The 15978-nt window shown below is 52.0% G+C and overlaps 2 protein-coding genes across 2 annotated transcripts; one reads left to right on the top strand and one right to left on the bottom strand.

The window, feature by feature from the left end:
• The first annotated feature begins 356 nt into the window (after window positions 1–356).
• NSUN4 (NOP2/Sun RNA methyltransferase 4) lies at window positions 357–3880 on the top strand. Its single transcript, XM_069788821.1, has 6 exons — window positions 357–481; window positions 798–1228; window positions 1394–1548; window positions 1715–1869; window positions 2549–2673; window positions 3455–3880. The coding sequence occupies exons 1-6, from the start codon at window positions 359–361 to the stop codon at window positions 3726–3728; spliced, it is 1263 nt and encodes a 420-aa protein (XP_069644922.1). The 5' UTR covers window positions 357–358; the 3' UTR covers window positions 3729–3880.
• A 1030-nt stretch (window positions 3881–4910) lies between these two features.
• Window positions 4911–15722, bottom strand: LOC104321455 (vitamin D3 hydroxylase-associated protein-like). Its single transcript, XM_069788822.1, has 15 exons — window positions 15287–15722; window positions 13804–13917; window positions 13314–13457; window positions 12205–12338; window positions 11616–11822; window positions 11096–11136; window positions 10743–10867; window positions 10016–10141; window positions 9069–9166; window positions 8802–8901; window positions 7885–7928; window positions 6789–6828; window positions 6210–6318; window positions 5712–5857; window positions 4911–5054 (listed from the first exon to the last, which is right to left on the bottom strand). The coding sequence occupies exons 1-15, from the start codon at window positions 15494–15496 to the stop codon at window positions 4929–4931; spliced, it is 1764 nt and encodes a 587-aa protein (XP_069644923.1). The 5' UTR covers window positions 15497–15722; the 3' UTR covers window positions 4911–4928.
• Window positions 15723–15978: the final 256 nt, after the last annotated feature.

Below are 15978 nucleotides of genomic sequence, written 5' to 3'. Positions count from 1 at the left end.
GAGAGAGGACTGTCAGCTCTCCCTCCTTGTCACCTACTGCTGCCAGAAGGCCTCCCGGCCGCGGTCACCCTCGGGTCCTTGCCCAGACCGACTGACCGCGGGTGGGCAGGGGCTGGTTCTGCCTGCCCAGACCCCGAGCGGTCACCGGGGGAAACGAAGCCCCTCCGGGGTGGGTCACCAGCCCCTTCTGCTGCCCCGGTGCTGCCCTGCGGGGGGGGTCAAGTTCACGCTCTGCCCGTTTTTCCTCCCGGTAGGATGTTTTCGGAGCAGGAAAACGAGGCGGGGGGGCCGGGGGCGGGCGGCGGCGCGGTGCCGGTCCCGCCCCGGAAGGCGCAGCGGCGGCGGCGGAGCGGGGATGATGGCGGCGCTGGGGGGGGCCGGCGGGCGGGCGGCGGCAGCGCTGCTGCGGCGGAGGGGCCCGGGGGGGCCGCCGGCGGGGCTGGGAGCGGGGCCGCGCCGGTACCGCTACAAGGAGAAGTGGGTGAGCGTGAGCCGGTCCCTGCCCTGCACCCCGTTACGCCACTCTGGACCCAGCCGTTCCCCAGATTGCGTGCCCGCCCCGTGCCCCCGGCTCCATTCAGCCATTCCCGCTCCTGAACCCCCCCCCGGCACCACCAGCCCCTTGGGTGTCGGGGGCACCGTGGCTTTCTGGGGCTGCAGAAAGGCCCCGGGGACTTTGGCAGCACAGAACCCGGCGCTGGATTCTGCTGGAAAAACGTTGAGGCTGGGGAGGGGACGCTGGGATGTCGAGGTATTTTGTCATGTAACATCTCTGATATCAATTTTTTCCCCCCAAGGCTGCCACGGCCCCCCGCATCCCGCCCACGCGGCTGGCCCTGCACCACTTCGACGTGAACTACAGCCTGCAGCTGAAGGACCTGTGGCCCTCCGTCCGCGCCAGCCTGCTCTGCGAGCAGAAGTACGGTGCCCTCCTCAACAACTTCTCTGCTGTCCACCACGTCACCCAAGAGCTGGAGCTGCTGAATGCCACCAATTTTGTTTCCGAAGCCCCCAAAAAGGCACCGCGATCGCAGCGGGGTGCGGCTGCAGAGGAAGCGGGGAGGGGGGAAAGCAGGTCCCAGGAGAGGTCTGGCGAGGGCAGGACAGCGATGCAGGCAGAGACGATGACACAGGCAGAGATGTCACCACCGCTTCGACCCTCCATCAGCTCCAACATCAAGTGTTACACCTTCCCCAGGGGCGACATCACGCGCTTTCGCCCTGCACGGTGAGACATCCCTGGGACAGACCGCCCGCTGTCATTGCAAGCCTCGGGGGCTGCATGTGTGTGAGCACCTGCTGCTTCTGTACGTCCCCATCCTCACTCTTCCAACTGCTGATTTCTTTTCCCCTTGCACGTTTGCTTTTTTTTACACAAACCGGTGATTTCCAGGCCGGATGCTCTGGGGCTCCTCGACTATTATCTCATGGACGCAGCATCTCTCCTGCCTGTCCTGGCGCTCAATGTGCAGCCGGATGACTTTGTCCTCGACCTTTGTGCGGCTCCGGGTGGCAAGACTCTGGCTCTGCTGCAGACTGGGATTTGTGGTAAGTGGAGGTGGGTGTTCCTTGTCCCCGTGCGTAAAAGAGGGCTGAAAGAGTGTGCTGTGCCCATTAATGTCTGACCGTTAATCATTTCTGGTTAGAAGAGTTGGGAGTCAGGTGTGTTTTTTGCAAGAGTGACATTCCCAGTGTGCCTGTTTTGTCCTCTCAGGGCATCTGGCAGCCAACGACGTCTCCATTTCCCGGACAAAGAGGCTGCACCAGATTCTCCATAGCTATGTTCCCAAAGTAATTAGGGAGACTGTGAGTGTCACGTCCTGCGACGGAAGGGACTGGGGGCAGCTGCAAGGCAGCACTTTCCATAAGGTAGGTGATTGGGAACCGGTGAAGATAAACCCATCTAGTTCACTTTCCTCCTGTTTCAGAGGAAGAGAGCAGCTTACCCTACGGTATAATTGTGTAGTCTTAAATGCGGAGAAAGAGAGAAGAGTAACCCACATACGGAGTAGTATTTCCTCCTGCTCTACCCTTCCTGCAGGATCTGGTGCATATGGGCATCTGGAGTTGTACCTTCATTTACCTGTGTGATACCCCTTAAAAGTCCTGTGCTGATCCATCACCTAGAAGGGGTTAAATGTGAAGATTAGATAATTGTCATTTCTCAGCCGTGTCCAGGCATGGGAGCTGGGTTTATTACTCCAGGAGGGGTCACTGCAGGAGCTCTGGCCATTCGTGGTTGCAGCTGTACGTGCTGCAGTAACGCCTACCAGGAAGACACATGGTGTAGAAACGTTAAATGGGGACATGTGTGAGAGCGTGATGCTATCTGCCATTTCTGTGTCTGTTTGCAAATTCCCGAAACGAAAAAGCAGCCAGACGAGTTACAGTTCAGTGTGGGTGCACGCCTAGCATCAGCTAGGCAAGGTACCAAGAGCTGCTTGGTGTGTGGCAAGGGTGGAGGAGTTGTGCAAGGGGCAGGTTGCACGAGGAGACTCGCTGAGCTTGACGTGGGTCCAGGACTGATGCAGGACCTCTGCTGCTGCAGGTCCTGGTGGATGTGCCCTGCACGACGGACAGGCATTCTGTCATGGAGGAGGAGAACAACATCTTCCACAAGAGGCGAACGAAGGAGCGTCAGATGTTGCCCATGCTGCAGCTGCAGCTGCTGATGTGAGTGAGCTCGATGCTGTGTTTTGGTGTCATTTGTGTTATGGTAGCAGCTCTCCATGGCCAGCACTGAAACCTCTTCTTACTTTATGTGTCCCTGACTGGGAAATGTGGAAACCATGTGTAGTTTTCTGGACTGGCAATAGTTGAACACATCAAATTGTAATAAGTGTAGAAGGTGCAAATGTTCTCGGTCAGATCAAATGTCCTTACTGTCCCCAGCAGTAGCCACAGGAGGTAGGGAGGACAGTCTCAGGAACAGGATGGGTATAGTGTTGTCCTTTTGTGTGATGATCTCCCCGGTCCTGGCAGTGGAGGATTCCTGAGTGTCCACATCTCCCAGCACATGGGAGGACATGGCGCTTTGTCACCCCATTTCACTGGGAAGGCTGGATGGGCTGGCTGCGAGCTGGGGCAATAAGGAAACAGATTAGACAGTCCCGTGGCAGTGCTTGAACTGCAAGAGCCTCTTCCCCTGTACGTACTTGTATCCCATTCCCTTGGAGGTGAGTGCAGGAGTACTCCTTCCAGCGGCTCTCCAGTAACGTCTCTCCCACGTTAAGTACTTTATCAGTCTGAGCGCCTATTTGACCCATATTGCCCTGGTCTAAAACAGTCCTCAAGCTGCAGTGACACAGTGAGACTGCTGAGCCTGTGGACTTCAAGATTTGTCTCTCACCTCCTGAGTTACGTGCTGGCTTCCCAGTTTTGGTGGGTGGGAATGCTGGTGTGCCACGCAGTCCTCTTCTTCCCGTGACAGTGTGTGTGTTTAACTTGCCTGCAGGGCTGGGATCCTCGCTACCAAGCCAGGAGGAGAGGTGGTGTATTCTACGTGCTCCCTCTCCCCGCTGCAGAATGAGTATGTGATTGAGAGAGCAGTAGAAATTGCAGAAACCGAGTTTAACATCAGTATCCATGTTGAGGACTTGAGCCACTTTCGGACACTCTTCCAGGACACGTTTTCCTTCTTCTTGGATTGCCGACTGGGGGAGCTTGTTCTGCCTCACCTCACAGCCAACTTTGGACCTATGTATTTCTGCAAATTACGTCGGATGTAGAAGGGTTGACAGACTATGTCTGTTGGCTATCAGGAAATACCCCAAATTTCCAGGGAAAGCAAACTGCTTTATATTTATTTTTCTTTTTAAAGTGTCCCAAAGGAAGCCTGCTTTTTTACAGCAGACATAGACAATAAATGAGAGAGACCTGCTGTGGAGTCTCCTGAGTATTTATCTGTTTGAGACTGAGGTGTTTAATCTAGGAAAGAGAGAGAGGTCTTATCAGAGGGAGCAATTTATCCATCCGTCTCATGATGGGGTAAATGGCCCTGTGTGGATGCTGCTCTCTCCCTCCCATCTGACTGCTTTGATCCTACGTGAGCAGGTTTGGGTTAACGAACACCATCTGGGGATCTCAGCCTTTCTGTCCCAGATCTCACCATCTGCATAACTGAGTTGCATCTGTCTCTGCTTATCTCCTACCTTCAGAAAGAGCAGCCTGACATCCTGAAATAAGAGGTTCCTAAGAATGCCCCTGCTGTGAGGTTGGAAATGTGCTTGTGATGCTCGAGATCTGGTGGTGGAAAGAGCTCGGTGCTGTGGAAAGGCTGGTGGCTGTTGCCCTCCCTCACGGACAGGAAAGCTGTGGTTGAGAGGGAAGGTGTGAACACTCCCATGCTGGGTGCCATTTAATGTCCAGTGGGAAGGTGTTTGTATGATTTTGAGCAGTAACTGTGCGTTCATGTAATCATAGCCATCAGTGAAGCATTACTGGAGTTCATGATAAGAGTTGCTTAACAGCTCTATTTTTATTTTTGTGAGCAAAATACAGTGATGGGGAGAGTAGACATGGCTGTATTCCTTACAGGGCAGCCCATTGTTACATCCATATGAAGTTACTCCAGTGCCAACAAGAAAATACTATTGAGCTTTTGTAATCCTTTTCTCTCAGCATCACCCTGCTGCTTCTGCAAGAGGGCAGCATAGATGAAAATGAGGGTGAACCCCCACCCATGTCCATACTTCCAGGAAGGTGCAGTTCATAGATTTAGCATCATTTGAACCCAGCTTAAGCCAATGCTGCCCTCTGCGTGGCATCTTGGTTCCTTACAGGATCTGTGCTTATTGGCAAGGAGGGGGGTCAGGAAATGGCTTTTCCTTCCTCCTTCCCTCCTCGCTGTAATCTCTGCGCTGCCAGTTGCAAAAGAGAAGTCGTGCAGCGCTGTCTGTTTCGCTACTGCGAGTGTGGGACTGTGGAGGCTATGCCGCTCTCTTCTCGCGGCTGAGGGTCTCCACCTCCTTCATGAACCGTAGGCACAGCTCCTCCTGCCACGGCAAGGCCACGCACTGCACAGCCACGGGCAGCCCCATGGCTCCTGCCACAGCCTGCAGCAGGGGCAATAAGTGGTGAGGGGTTACCTGGGGGGCTCAGACCTCCAGCAGCTTTTGGAAACTTGGTTTAGGCATGTGGCTCGTCCAGAGAGTGGGGAAGTTGGAGGCTAAGCCCTGCCATTCAAGCAGCGTTAGCGTGCTGGGGCAGAGGGAAAGCTCTTGCTGTTCTTGTGATAGAAATGGTTGCCAAATCTTGAGCAGCGTGTTTAAACACACACCCCTCCAGCCCACTTTGCTTGGAGCTGACTTGCAGCCAGATCCCTTTTCCTTCAGCATCCTCATTCCTGATCCATGCTCCGCTGGCAGCCTGGGCCTGGTGAAGGCATCATGGAGCAGGAGGAAAGTAGAGTGCTGTGCTGTGGGCTGTGGCTGTCACAAAAACCTACTCAAACAAGCCTTACTGCATGGCTCCTTTCTGATTTCAGCCTATAATCCAGCCTGGGGGTGCACCCCCAGTCCCCCCAAAGCTTAGTGACTTACGTTTTTTGGGGCTTGGGAGAAAAGGGATTTGCAAGGCGTATATAAAGAAGAGGTGATTTTTTTGCACTGTGCCCATATTGCTGGAGACATTTAGGAGCCCCTGATTTCAGTGAAACTATTACTTGAACATGCACCAGCAGTCTCTGTTCCACCACTTTCCATGTTGCATACCTGTTTCAGCGTCCGGTCCCAGGGGTCATCACAGTATCCTTGGTAAAGCTTTAGCTCTTCCTCATCAGCTTCTGTCACTGTGCTGACGGGTACAACGCCAGCAGGGAAGTTCAAGACGTTGTACAGCATCGTGGAGGAGATGGCAGCTGAGAGAAGCACAAGAGAGAACGCAGGTAGTCACAGCCTCCCGTCTTCCTTCAAACTTGCACATTGCATGTTCACTGAAGCCCCTGAGAACCAGCTGCTGCTGGGAGGCGAGATTGCACAGGGCTGGTTATCTGCAGGTCCAAGTTCTACTGCAAGAAACAACTGCCACCAGATCACTTCACCCATGTGTCTGTCTCAGTCTGCTCAGGTAGCTTTATGGTAGTTATTTTTCCTTCCTAATGCCCATAAAATGCTTAGGTGGGTGGTGAAGCTCCACGGTAGTGGACGTTTCTGTCCAGTCTCAACCACTGTGGTCCTGTGCCCTCCCGGGAAGGTCCCAGACTCACTTACTGAGGAGTTTCCCAGCGTATCCCGTGGTGAAGGCAGGCCCCAGGACAGGGCACAGCACAACGTCCAGCCGGAGTTCCCTCCACCGGGCAATGAACTCGGTGCGGTACGCCTTGGGGAGGAGAGGGGAGATGACACGGAGGCCACATCCGTGCCTGGAGCATCTCGGCTTCTCCAGGGCACGCACCAGGCTCTGGCATGGCCAAGGAGGCAGCAGCAGGCAGCCGTGCTTGTGGGAGGAGGCAGGGGAGTGTGTGTCTGCCTCCACAGCACGTGGCCAGGAATTGGAAAGGTCCCTCTTTAGCCGTCCTCACACCCAGGACAGCCTTCGTTGTGCTGGGACCGTCAAACGTGGGCATTTGGGCATGAGCACTGTGGGCAACTGGTAAAGTCCTGGCTGGGTTGAGCCAAAAGCCCACCTACCCCATTTCTATGTCTCTTTTGTGCCTTTCCCTCCATCTTGTCTCCTCCCCAGCACAGCTTGCACAACCCCTTTCCTAACTGATGACCCTCCAACCTGGCACTTGCCATAAAGCCTCGACTTGTAGCATGATGCCAGAGAAAAAAGTCCTCAAAACATACCTCTATTTGATGGTGATGATTCCACATCTCCTTCACTGACCTGCAAGTGGAAATCATAGCAACATTTTTAAGCTTTAAGAGGAGGAGGAATTGCTTAAATAATTCTCCAGGTTGATAAGCCCTGGTGATTTTAGCAATTTCTTAAAACAATACATCTTTCACAATTTGGCCAAAAGTTCCTTTGGTATTTGGCCAAGCAATTAAGCAACAAATGTCTGGAAGTGGTAGAGAAAAGATTTCTCTTGTGAGCCCGGATTTAGTACTCATGTCCACTGTCCTGGTTTCAGCTGGGATAGAGTTAATTGTCTTCCTAGTAGCTGGTATAGTGCTATGTTTTTGAGTTAGGTATGAGAAGAATGTTGATAACACACTGATGTTTTCAGTTGTTACTAAGTCATGTTTAGTCTAAAGCCAAGGATTTTTCAGCTTCTGATGCTCAGCCAGCAAGAAGACTGGAGGGACACAAGAAGTTGGGAGGGGACACAGCCAGGGCAGCTAACCCAAACTGGCCAAAGGGCTATTCCAGACCATGGGACGTCATGTCTAGTATGTAAACTGGGGGGAGTGGGAGTGGGGGGATCACCGCTCGGGGACTAATTGGGTGTTGATCGGTGGGTGGTGAGCAATTGCATTGTGCATCACTTGTATATTCCAATCTTTTTATTATTACTATTGTCATTTTATTAGTGTTATCATTACTAGTTTCTTCTTTTCTGTTCTGTTAAACCGTTCTTATCTCAAACCATGAGTTTTACTTTTTTTTTCCTTATTCTCTCCTCCATCCTGCTGGGTGGGGGGGTGGAAGTGAGTGAGCAGCTGTGTGGTGCTTAGTTGCTGGCTGGGGTTAAACCACAACACCACCGCAGGTTTCCTGTTGACCTTATCCATCCAATTCCCTCAATCCTTTCAGGATAACACCAGGGGCAGTGCAACACTGAGGAGATGTGTTCCTAAAGGCTGAAGCCATGTCCAGGATGGAGGGACAGCCCCTGCAGAGAGCAGGTCAGAACCTGTTGTGAATCCAGTCTGCCCCCACCATGGACACTTAGAGGACCATTCATTTACATGGACATCCCTGGGGACGATGCCATCTTACCTCATTCCGCCTAAGGCGCTCAGATAGTCAGCCAGGCGGGGAAACTGGAAAGGCAAGAAGTTCTTGTTAGGGACATGACACGGGGGTGCAGTAGTTTGTGCCATCCTGGGAAACCCCCAGTCCTATCCTGCCTCCATCCCTTGGGATGCTGCACTGAAGGTGAAAGATAGTGATTAAAAATGCTCCTCATGGTTCTGAATCTACTTTGCTTTCAACTTCTGGTTGTTGGTACCCAATGTGTTTCTTACAGCCCAATATTTCCTGCTCACAGAGGAATGCACTGACTTGAACCAAGTCACCTTTCATCATTTTTGATAAATCAAACATTTTTTAGCTTGGCATCTCACAGAAATAAGACCTCTACAAGCACTTTGATTGCCTCTCACTCACTGCTGCCTTTTTGATCCTGTCAGCTGAGAACAACCCAACCAGACAGAGAGGCAGAGAAAATGGAGGATGGAGGAAAGAAGCCCTACAGAAGGATGCTCAGCTGGTGAAAGAGCTACAGTGAGGGCCAGCCCTTAGTAACCACTAGCAGTCCCCATGAAGTTGTGACCTTGGGGAGGCCTCCAACATGGGGATAGAGCTTCAACCTCGAGTCCTTCTGCTGCAGTAATCCCAATGCATGCATTGGTAGGCAAGTGGGCACTGCTAGGTCTAGCATTTGAAGAAACACTTGCAGTGGGCTCTGCATTAATCTTTTAGAGCTCTTGGCTGGTCCTTCTCTTATTTCCCTTTGCACTGAATAAATCCCAGCAGGGATGTAGAAAAGACCTTCCAAAGTGGTAGCATGCGCCTTGGCCTGAAATCCCAGTGTTTCTAGTTAAAGGTGTCCCTCAGTACCATAACGCTTTCAAGCATCTCAAGGCCTTGCTGAGCCTGAGGCCTCTGCTTTGAGCCCGAGGCCAGGGACTCACCAGAGGTTTAAGAATCAGAGCCAGCAGCTTCTTCCCCAGCCTCGGGATCTTGCAGGAATTCACCTGTGATTTCAAGCTTGGATCTACAATACCTCCTGTGCTGAGACATAACAAGAGGAGGGGATCATGCCAGAGAAGCTGTTTGCCCTTTCTCAGAAACCTGAGTGTCTCCCGTTTGGAGATGGGCTCGTTTTGCCCGTGCATTGTGCTCCTGGGCGAGGGGATGGAGATGTTTTACACTGCTGCTGCCAACGGGCTCCTACTTACAACACGTCCAACCAAGCACGGCCTCCGTCAGCAAAAAACGTCTTCAAAAACAGTTCAGTCATGACATAGTGGATCCGTGGTGGAGAAAAGGGCACCAGCTGCACCAGAACACAAGATTATGTGGCAGCCTGGGGATGTGAATTATTTCCAAGGCTTGACTGTGGATACACTTCAAAGGCAGAGCAGCACCTCCCCGGGCTCCACACGCCAACAGAGGTCCCGGTTCAACACTTTACCAGCCCAGGCATCTCCCCATGGGATCATTCCTCCCTGATGGCTGTTTGGCTCAGCTCTGAGATCTCTCCAGGGCTGTTGCCTCCTCCATTCCGCTCCAGGCAGCCACAGAGCCAGAAACCGCACTAGTTTCCTACCTGTCCCAGCAGAATCAACGCCTGCTCAGACACGGACTCGCTTTGCTATGAAGAACACCACTAGCATGTTTCCACAAGGAGAGAAAGGTGTTTCCCATCCCATGTCCCACGGTCCTTTTCTCTCAGTGGTCCAGGAAGGACAGTAGTCTCCATGGACATTGGGGACAAAGGAGAAAAACACCTCTCAGAGCCCTGCTGGGGAACAACAGACCTAGAAAATGCCGGGGCAGCCTTCCAGAGTCAAATGCAGCACTCCATGGATGCTGCTGTCTGGTGCGGACCACAGCCACCAGATCAGAGATAGATTCGTTACACCCCTGGCCCCTTGAAGGTACAAACTTGCTAATCGCTAGTGCTGTTCCCCCATGAGATGCACTGCTACCTCAGGAAGGCGTGTGTCTGCGTTGTGTACGTGGCTGTAGTAACCGAATAGTAACTGAATCCCGTGTCTCTGGTAGGTCATTTATCCCCCAGCGGGGCTTGGGGGCTATGTCTTGTTTCTGAAGGGTGATTTCAGCAGTGAGGAGCAAAGCTGGGGACACTTTGGGGAGAAGAGCGCAGGGTGGTTGTGCTCACCTGGTGCCCAGCTGCCTGCAGAGCCTCCCGCGTTTCCCGCACCGCCCGCCGCATGCAGGGGGGCAGTGGGAAGTAGCTGTCTGTGTCGTAGTACCCGACCCGCAGGCGAGCAGAGCTGGAGTACACCTGGAGCAAAGAGCCACCAGTTAAGCATTTCTAACCCTGCTGGGAGCAGGACCGCCCCCATGCTGAAGCCCACCGCAGTAGGGGACAAAAGGTCCAGATGTTAGGGAGTAAGTGGTTTTCTGGTTTGCTGCTTATAGTTTCCATAGGTTACCCTTTCCAAAAGTCTGCCCTGGCCTTTTTCTCCAGCCTCCCCTTCATCTCTCCCTTCAAGACCTGTAGATTCAACCATTGCTACAAAGGATGGAGGTGAAAAAATCTGAAGTTTGTTTGCTGCAGAGGGAAAGGAAATGCCCTCAGTCAAGAGATTTGCTGCAGGAGTTTCTGATCCTGTCTCATCTTTTGCTTTTTGCTCCTAGTGTTGCCTTCCTCCCCGCCCTTTGCTGGGGTCTCTCAATCTGATAAGCTATACGCCAGCTGAGAAGGCAGAAAGGATAACTACCTATTAACCTACTTTTTTCTAGTAATTATGAATTGTGCCCTCAAAGAGAGCTAGCAAGTTATAGAAACCAGTACTGTAAAGATACCTGGACCCTTAAAGAATGCATACCTTGAGTGTGTAGCACCCTCAAAAGAACCAGGGCTTGCTGAATTAAGGACTCACCTCCTCATCGAAGGGGATGGGGGGCACGGTGGGGTCCAGCTGGAACATCTCCTGACAGAGCAGCGCCTTCATGCACAGGGCCAGGCTGTCCACATCTCTCGCCATTGGCCCCAGCACCCAAGGAACTGGAGTGGGACAAGAGCAAACATCCACGTTAAGCAAAGGGGTGCACCAAAACACTGGTCCACCCCTCTGCATGGCCACATTGGCTGCAAGGGATGATCAGGCAAAGATGTGGAATGTTTCAGATGTACTCCAGGTGGATCTTGGTTGTCTCAGGCTTTCCTCAGGCCTAGAGGAGGACATAGGACTCTTCACAGCATATAGAGAAAAGCAATTAAAAGTTCATGTACCTGCCAGGATCCCACTGACTGAGCCACTCACTCCAGACAGACTGTGAGAAAAGAAAAAGAAGTATATTGTCATTTCAGTAATGGTGAGATATTCCCAATACATTTGAATAGCATAGTGTCTTCACATAGAGTCTTCAGTTCAGGAGCCAAACCAGAAGAAAATTACTAAAAGTATTTGATTTGAGTCATGTGAAACAGAAAATTTTGGTTAAAATGAAAAAAACCCCTAAACTCCCACAAATCTTAATTTTTGTTTAACCAAAACCGTTCCATTTTGGCATTATTAAACCACTTTAGACCCTTTTTCCTTTTAACTCCAGGCCAGATTTACAATGAAAACATGGCCATTTCCCCACAAAACCTAACAATGCTGCTTCTTGGGAGAGGTTTTGAGCAAAGCAAGCCAGCCTTTAAGAAACTTTTCCCGCCCAAGCACTCACTGCGTACCTTGCCCCTTCTGCTGAGTTTGACAATTAGCAGGCTTCTTGCAGGGTGGGAAGGGCAGACCCCAGGCACCTACCTGAGCCTTTCGGCCGTGGGTTTGAGCCCGCAGAGCCCGCAGAAGCTGGATGGCAGGCGGATGCTGCCACCGACGTCCGAGCCGATGCCCAGGATGGAGCCTCCCCCTGCGATCAGAGCTCCCTCCCCTCCCGAGGACCCCCCAGGGCTCTTCTGGTGGTTGAGAGGGTTCAAGGTCTGGCCGAAGATGGGATTGCTGCAGTCGTAGCTGGGGAAAAGAAAACCAGCAAGCGGGCTGTCAGGAACAGCCTAATGCTGTTGGCTCTCCCTTGCAGTGAGCTTATCTGGCATAGCCAACCCCATACTTTCATCCCCTAAATCCCTTGGGACATGGCTTATTCCCATGAGCTTTCACTCTCCCTCCCACACACAAGCGCACTTGATTTCTCTTTTGTCATGGTAGGTTTTTTTTCCCTTAATCTTGTCTGAAAGCTATTTTCAGTTGAACTGAGATTGTTGGCAGCTGATGGAAGAGGGACTCATCCAGGCAACATCTCAGGAGGCAAGAAGGAGCCTGTCCCGGAACCTACAGGCTGGGTTTTAGCTTCAGGAACACAACCAGAGGGAAGATTTCTAATGATGTATGTTACTTGAAGAGGGATTGCGGCACGTTGGTCATTGCAAATGGGATGGCCCCTTGACTCTTCAAAACCTTGACTAGGACGCTGTCCTCCTGCACTGGAGTGTCCAGGCATTGCACAAGCCCACAGGTTGACAGGTGACCCTGCAGAGAGGAGAAGTGACAACGGACATGGTCAGCGCAGTTCCTCAGTAGTTTTGGAAGGATGATCTGATGTCCCCTTCGTGGGGGAGGGAAGGGGGTGATGGAGGCAGGGGGCTACTAACCCAATCCCTTGCAAGCCTTTGCATGAAGGGCCAGACTCCCTCTCCTTCCATCTTTGGCAGAGGGTTGCCAAGCACTTACATGGTTAAGGCTTCTCCTGAAGCTGTCCTTGCTCTTTCCCATGCTGTTTCTCTCCCCTGACCCAGATGCAACTCCATAGGTGCACTAGCTCAGGATCAAACCCAGTGTCCTGCTGTCCAAGTGAAGCCACCAGTGGATGTTCAGGAAGGGAATATACATCCCAGGCAAATACAGTGTGATCCTTTTTCAGTTAGCCTTGGTGTTTGGGGCTTGCTTTGGGCTTAGAGCCCTCTTAACTGTGTTGGTAAGTCAACATGGAGGAGACTGCCTAACAAATTCAGCTCAGGATTGTGTGGTCAATCCTCATCAGTGCTTGTCTGTGAGGGGGTCCCTGGTGTGTCTCATGTACAGGCTCCTTCCCAAGGGGCTCAGTGGCCAGGCTACAGCACAACACGGATTCGAGGTTAATGGTTCCTGCTACTAATGACTTTCTAGAAGCTGAGCCCTGTTCTTACCCCTGATACTGCAAACCTCTGAGTAGAAGCCTGAGTTATGGCCCAAACAACCATGTAGCCCAGCCTGTGCTGTCTCACATATCAGAGAAGAAATCATTTGGGTGTATAACTATTCACCCCTTGGTTTTTTGCTGATGGAGGCTTCTAACTGCCAGGGTTGCAGCTCCAACAAGATGTGGGGCCACAGCCTCAGACCCAGCCAGGCTTCCCATGGTGTAAGCAGGGAGGGATGAGGCCCCTTCCCCATTCTCTGTGTCCCACCACTTCACCACCCAGCCCAGCTCACGATGCGACACTTCACGGGCACAAAGGGAAGCACCTTGTGGCTGATGTGATCCTTGATGCTGACGGGGATGCCATAGAGCAGCCCTTTCTCCTTCTGCCGTTCTATTTCCTGGAGCTGCTCCTCACACTCTGGGATAAAATGTCGCAAGCAGTTTGTCTGCTGGGTCACTTCCAGGGCCTTTGCCAAACACATGGAGGAATAGGTATTAGTTAAGAACAGCATCACTACACAGCTGCATTTGGTAGCTACCTGGATCTTCAAAGCAAGGGCTAGTGGCTCGGCATGAATGGTAAGTCCCTCCCCAGAGCATCCCAGCTCAAGCCATCTCAAAGGACTGTCCAGTGATGGGTCTGACCCAGGAGACAGACACATCCTTGCCTTTTCACATCTTTCTCTTGATATCTGCTATATTAAAGACTTGTCGTAATCACCAGTTCCAACAAGTCTTCTCAGCCACCAGCCCACACACCACGGCATGGAGAACACAAATGATTTGCCCATCACACTGCAGACAGGCACTCACTTTCTCTAAGTAGGTGTAGAGGACAGTCCTGGGGGACAGAGACCCTTCCCGCAGTCTCTCAGTGAGTTCCAGCAGGGACAGGGACAGGATGGCATCTGTCTGGACACTGGGGACCTGCAAGGGAAAGATGAAGTGGATGCCAGGACAGCAGCTTCAGTTACCCTTTGGCTCAGAGGGTATTTAAGTTTTGCCAACTTTATCAACAGAGCTTGCTGAAAAGGTGGACCCTGCATGTGGGTGTTCAGACATTGAGCTGCTGAATGTTTCATCCTGAGTTTGGATGTCACAAACATGATGCAAACACAGGAGCCCAGCTATATCTGAAGGTATAGAAGAGCTTCACGCACCCAGTGCAGCAGAGGGCAAGGCAATGCCTCACATCAGAGCCTTCCTCCTGGCACTGTGGGACTTACTTACCCACTGACCAAGAGTTAATCCCAGCTGAGCAAACACCAGCCTGGGCAGAAGGTACCAAAGTCCTTGCACACAAGTCTGAGGCTGGCCCTTTACCTCTCAGAATGGGTACAGGCAGTGTGGGTCAGCCCGGTCTGAAGACAAACATCTAATAGCTCAAGCCCAGCAAACTGCACTCACAGGTGGGTAAGGTCTACTCAGGTGAAGAAGACTAGCATTTTGCAGTGCCACCAGCTTTTTTTAGGGTTTTATATCATATTTATAGATATATATATATTTAAGAAAAAAGGTTGTAAAAATATGTACCACTTGTACCTGGTATGCCTTATCTCCAGGTACGTTACCTGTGTAAACATGAGCTGGTTTCACCAGTACCTACTCAGAAGCAAATGGAGTAGGAAGGAAAGGTGGTTAGAAATCAGTGTTGCAGTAGGAATTCAGGGCCACATCCATGCTGGTTGGGTGTCTGCCTTATTCATCCTCATCTTGTGTCCTGGTTGCTCCCAGGGGACACTGAATGCCCTGTACTTCATTAGTGTTAAGTTAAGTTAGTTAGGCCAAGCATCTTCTGGGCAGCCTGCTGGGCCGGGAGGTCTCACTTGCTGGGAATCCTAGTGAAAGCTCTTTTGAAGACTCTCCAAGAGCCATCCAGAATCCAGGTTTTAGAGACAAAGATATAGGGCTATGGACAGATGTGTAGAGTTAGGAAGAGGAAGAAGCTTTCTTGCTTCTACCCATAGAGGCAAGAGACATTTCTAGATCCTGAAAGAACTGGGGTTTGGATCAATTAAGGTCCAGTGCTTCATCGCCTGTGTTGTCCAAAACCTCTTCCCAGTGAGAAATTCACATCTTCCTGGCTGTAGACTCCCACCGCACCTCATCCAGCTTGAGGAGAGCAGTGATCTCCCTTCCTCCCAAGGCAGCCTTTCCTCTTGTCGAGGGCTGCTGGCACATCTCCCCTGGACTCCTCGTTATAAAAGCTATGGAGGCATGAGCTGGAAGGAGGAGCTGAAGAACAACATCAGCAGACACCCCAGTGGGACTCAGACCCCCCAGAAGGACAGGTTACCTGCTCCCTGAACTGCTGGACAGCCTTTGCCGTTTTCTTCACACCCTCATCCCGGGTCCTCCGAGCCTCTTCCATTTTCTTCTGGATCTGCCTTTTGCCCAGCCATTTCCAGACCACCATGGCTACTGCCGAGCTGCCGAGCAGGGCAAGGGCAGCAGAAGGATCCACCTCCCTCTCTGGAAGGAGCTGCCTCAGCTGTTGCTGGATCATAACGTGGCCTTCTGGTCTCCAGGGATGGAGTGAGAAAGAAAAGCAAGGCAGGAGCAGGAGACCTTCCCTGCCTCCCCAGACCTGTCCCTCCTCCCAGAACCGCTGCCTCGGGTCAGCAAATAGGTTGTAAGTCCAAAGCTGACCACTGCAAAGCTGCCTTCAGTGGAGCGTGCAGTGGAGAATGATTGACCGTGAAATGGAAAAGGTGAAGTTTGGCCAGTGAACCTTGGGGTGTCGAGTTTATAGGGGCTTTCTGGACTGCGGGAAGTTCTCCGCTGGGGAGGAAGGGCTGTGGGATCAGCTGAACAAAAGAAGCAAGGAAATAGCTGCTCTCCTATTTCCTGTGTAGCCTGAGAAGGCAACGGGAGAAGGGGAAAAAACAGCTTGAAATCACAAGACTTCCCTGCACGGGGATGGGAAATGGCATGACGAGAAGATGCATAGCTGTGGGGTACCCACTCGCTCACCAAATCCCTTTGCCT

This window comes from Haliaeetus albicilla, chromosome 8, assembly GCF_947461875.1.
Source record: "Haliaeetus albicilla chromosome 8, bHalAlb1.1, whole genome shotgun sequence".
Classification (NCBI taxonomy): domain Eukaryota; kingdom Metazoa; phylum Chordata; class Aves; order Accipitriformes; family Accipitridae; genus Haliaeetus; species Haliaeetus albicilla.
Note: the sequence above shows the minus strand (reverse complement) of the source record. Positions and strands in the feature narration are given on the sequence as shown.

Bases quoted from the DNA above. Each gene is read 5' to 3' on its own strand.
- LOC104321455 (XM_069788822.1), bottom strand. From the start codon at position 15,496: ATGATCCAGCAACAGCTGAGGCAGCTCCTTCCAGAGAGGGAGGTGGAT. The intron at 6,829-7,884 runs GTAAGATGGCAT...TTCCACTTGCAG, and splicing joins AGCGCCTTAGGCGGAATGAG to GTCAGTGAAGGAGATGTGGA. The intron at 5,858-6,209 runs GTAAGTGAGTCT...TGCTTCTCTCAG, and splicing joins ATACGCTGGGAAACTCCTCA to CTGCCATCTCCTCCACGATG.
- NSUN4 (XM_069788821.1), top strand. From the start codon at position 359: ATGGCGGCGCTGGGGGGGGCCGGCGGGCGGGCGGCGGCAGCGCTGCTG. The intron at 1,549-1,714 runs GTAAGTGGAGGT...TTGTCCTCTCAG, and splicing joins GCTGCAGACTGGGATTTGTG to GGCATCTGGCAGCCAACGAC. The intron at 1,870-2,548 runs GTAGGTGATTGG...CTGCTGCTGCAG, and splicing joins AAGGCAGCACTTTCCATAAG to GTCCTGGTGGATGTGCCCTG.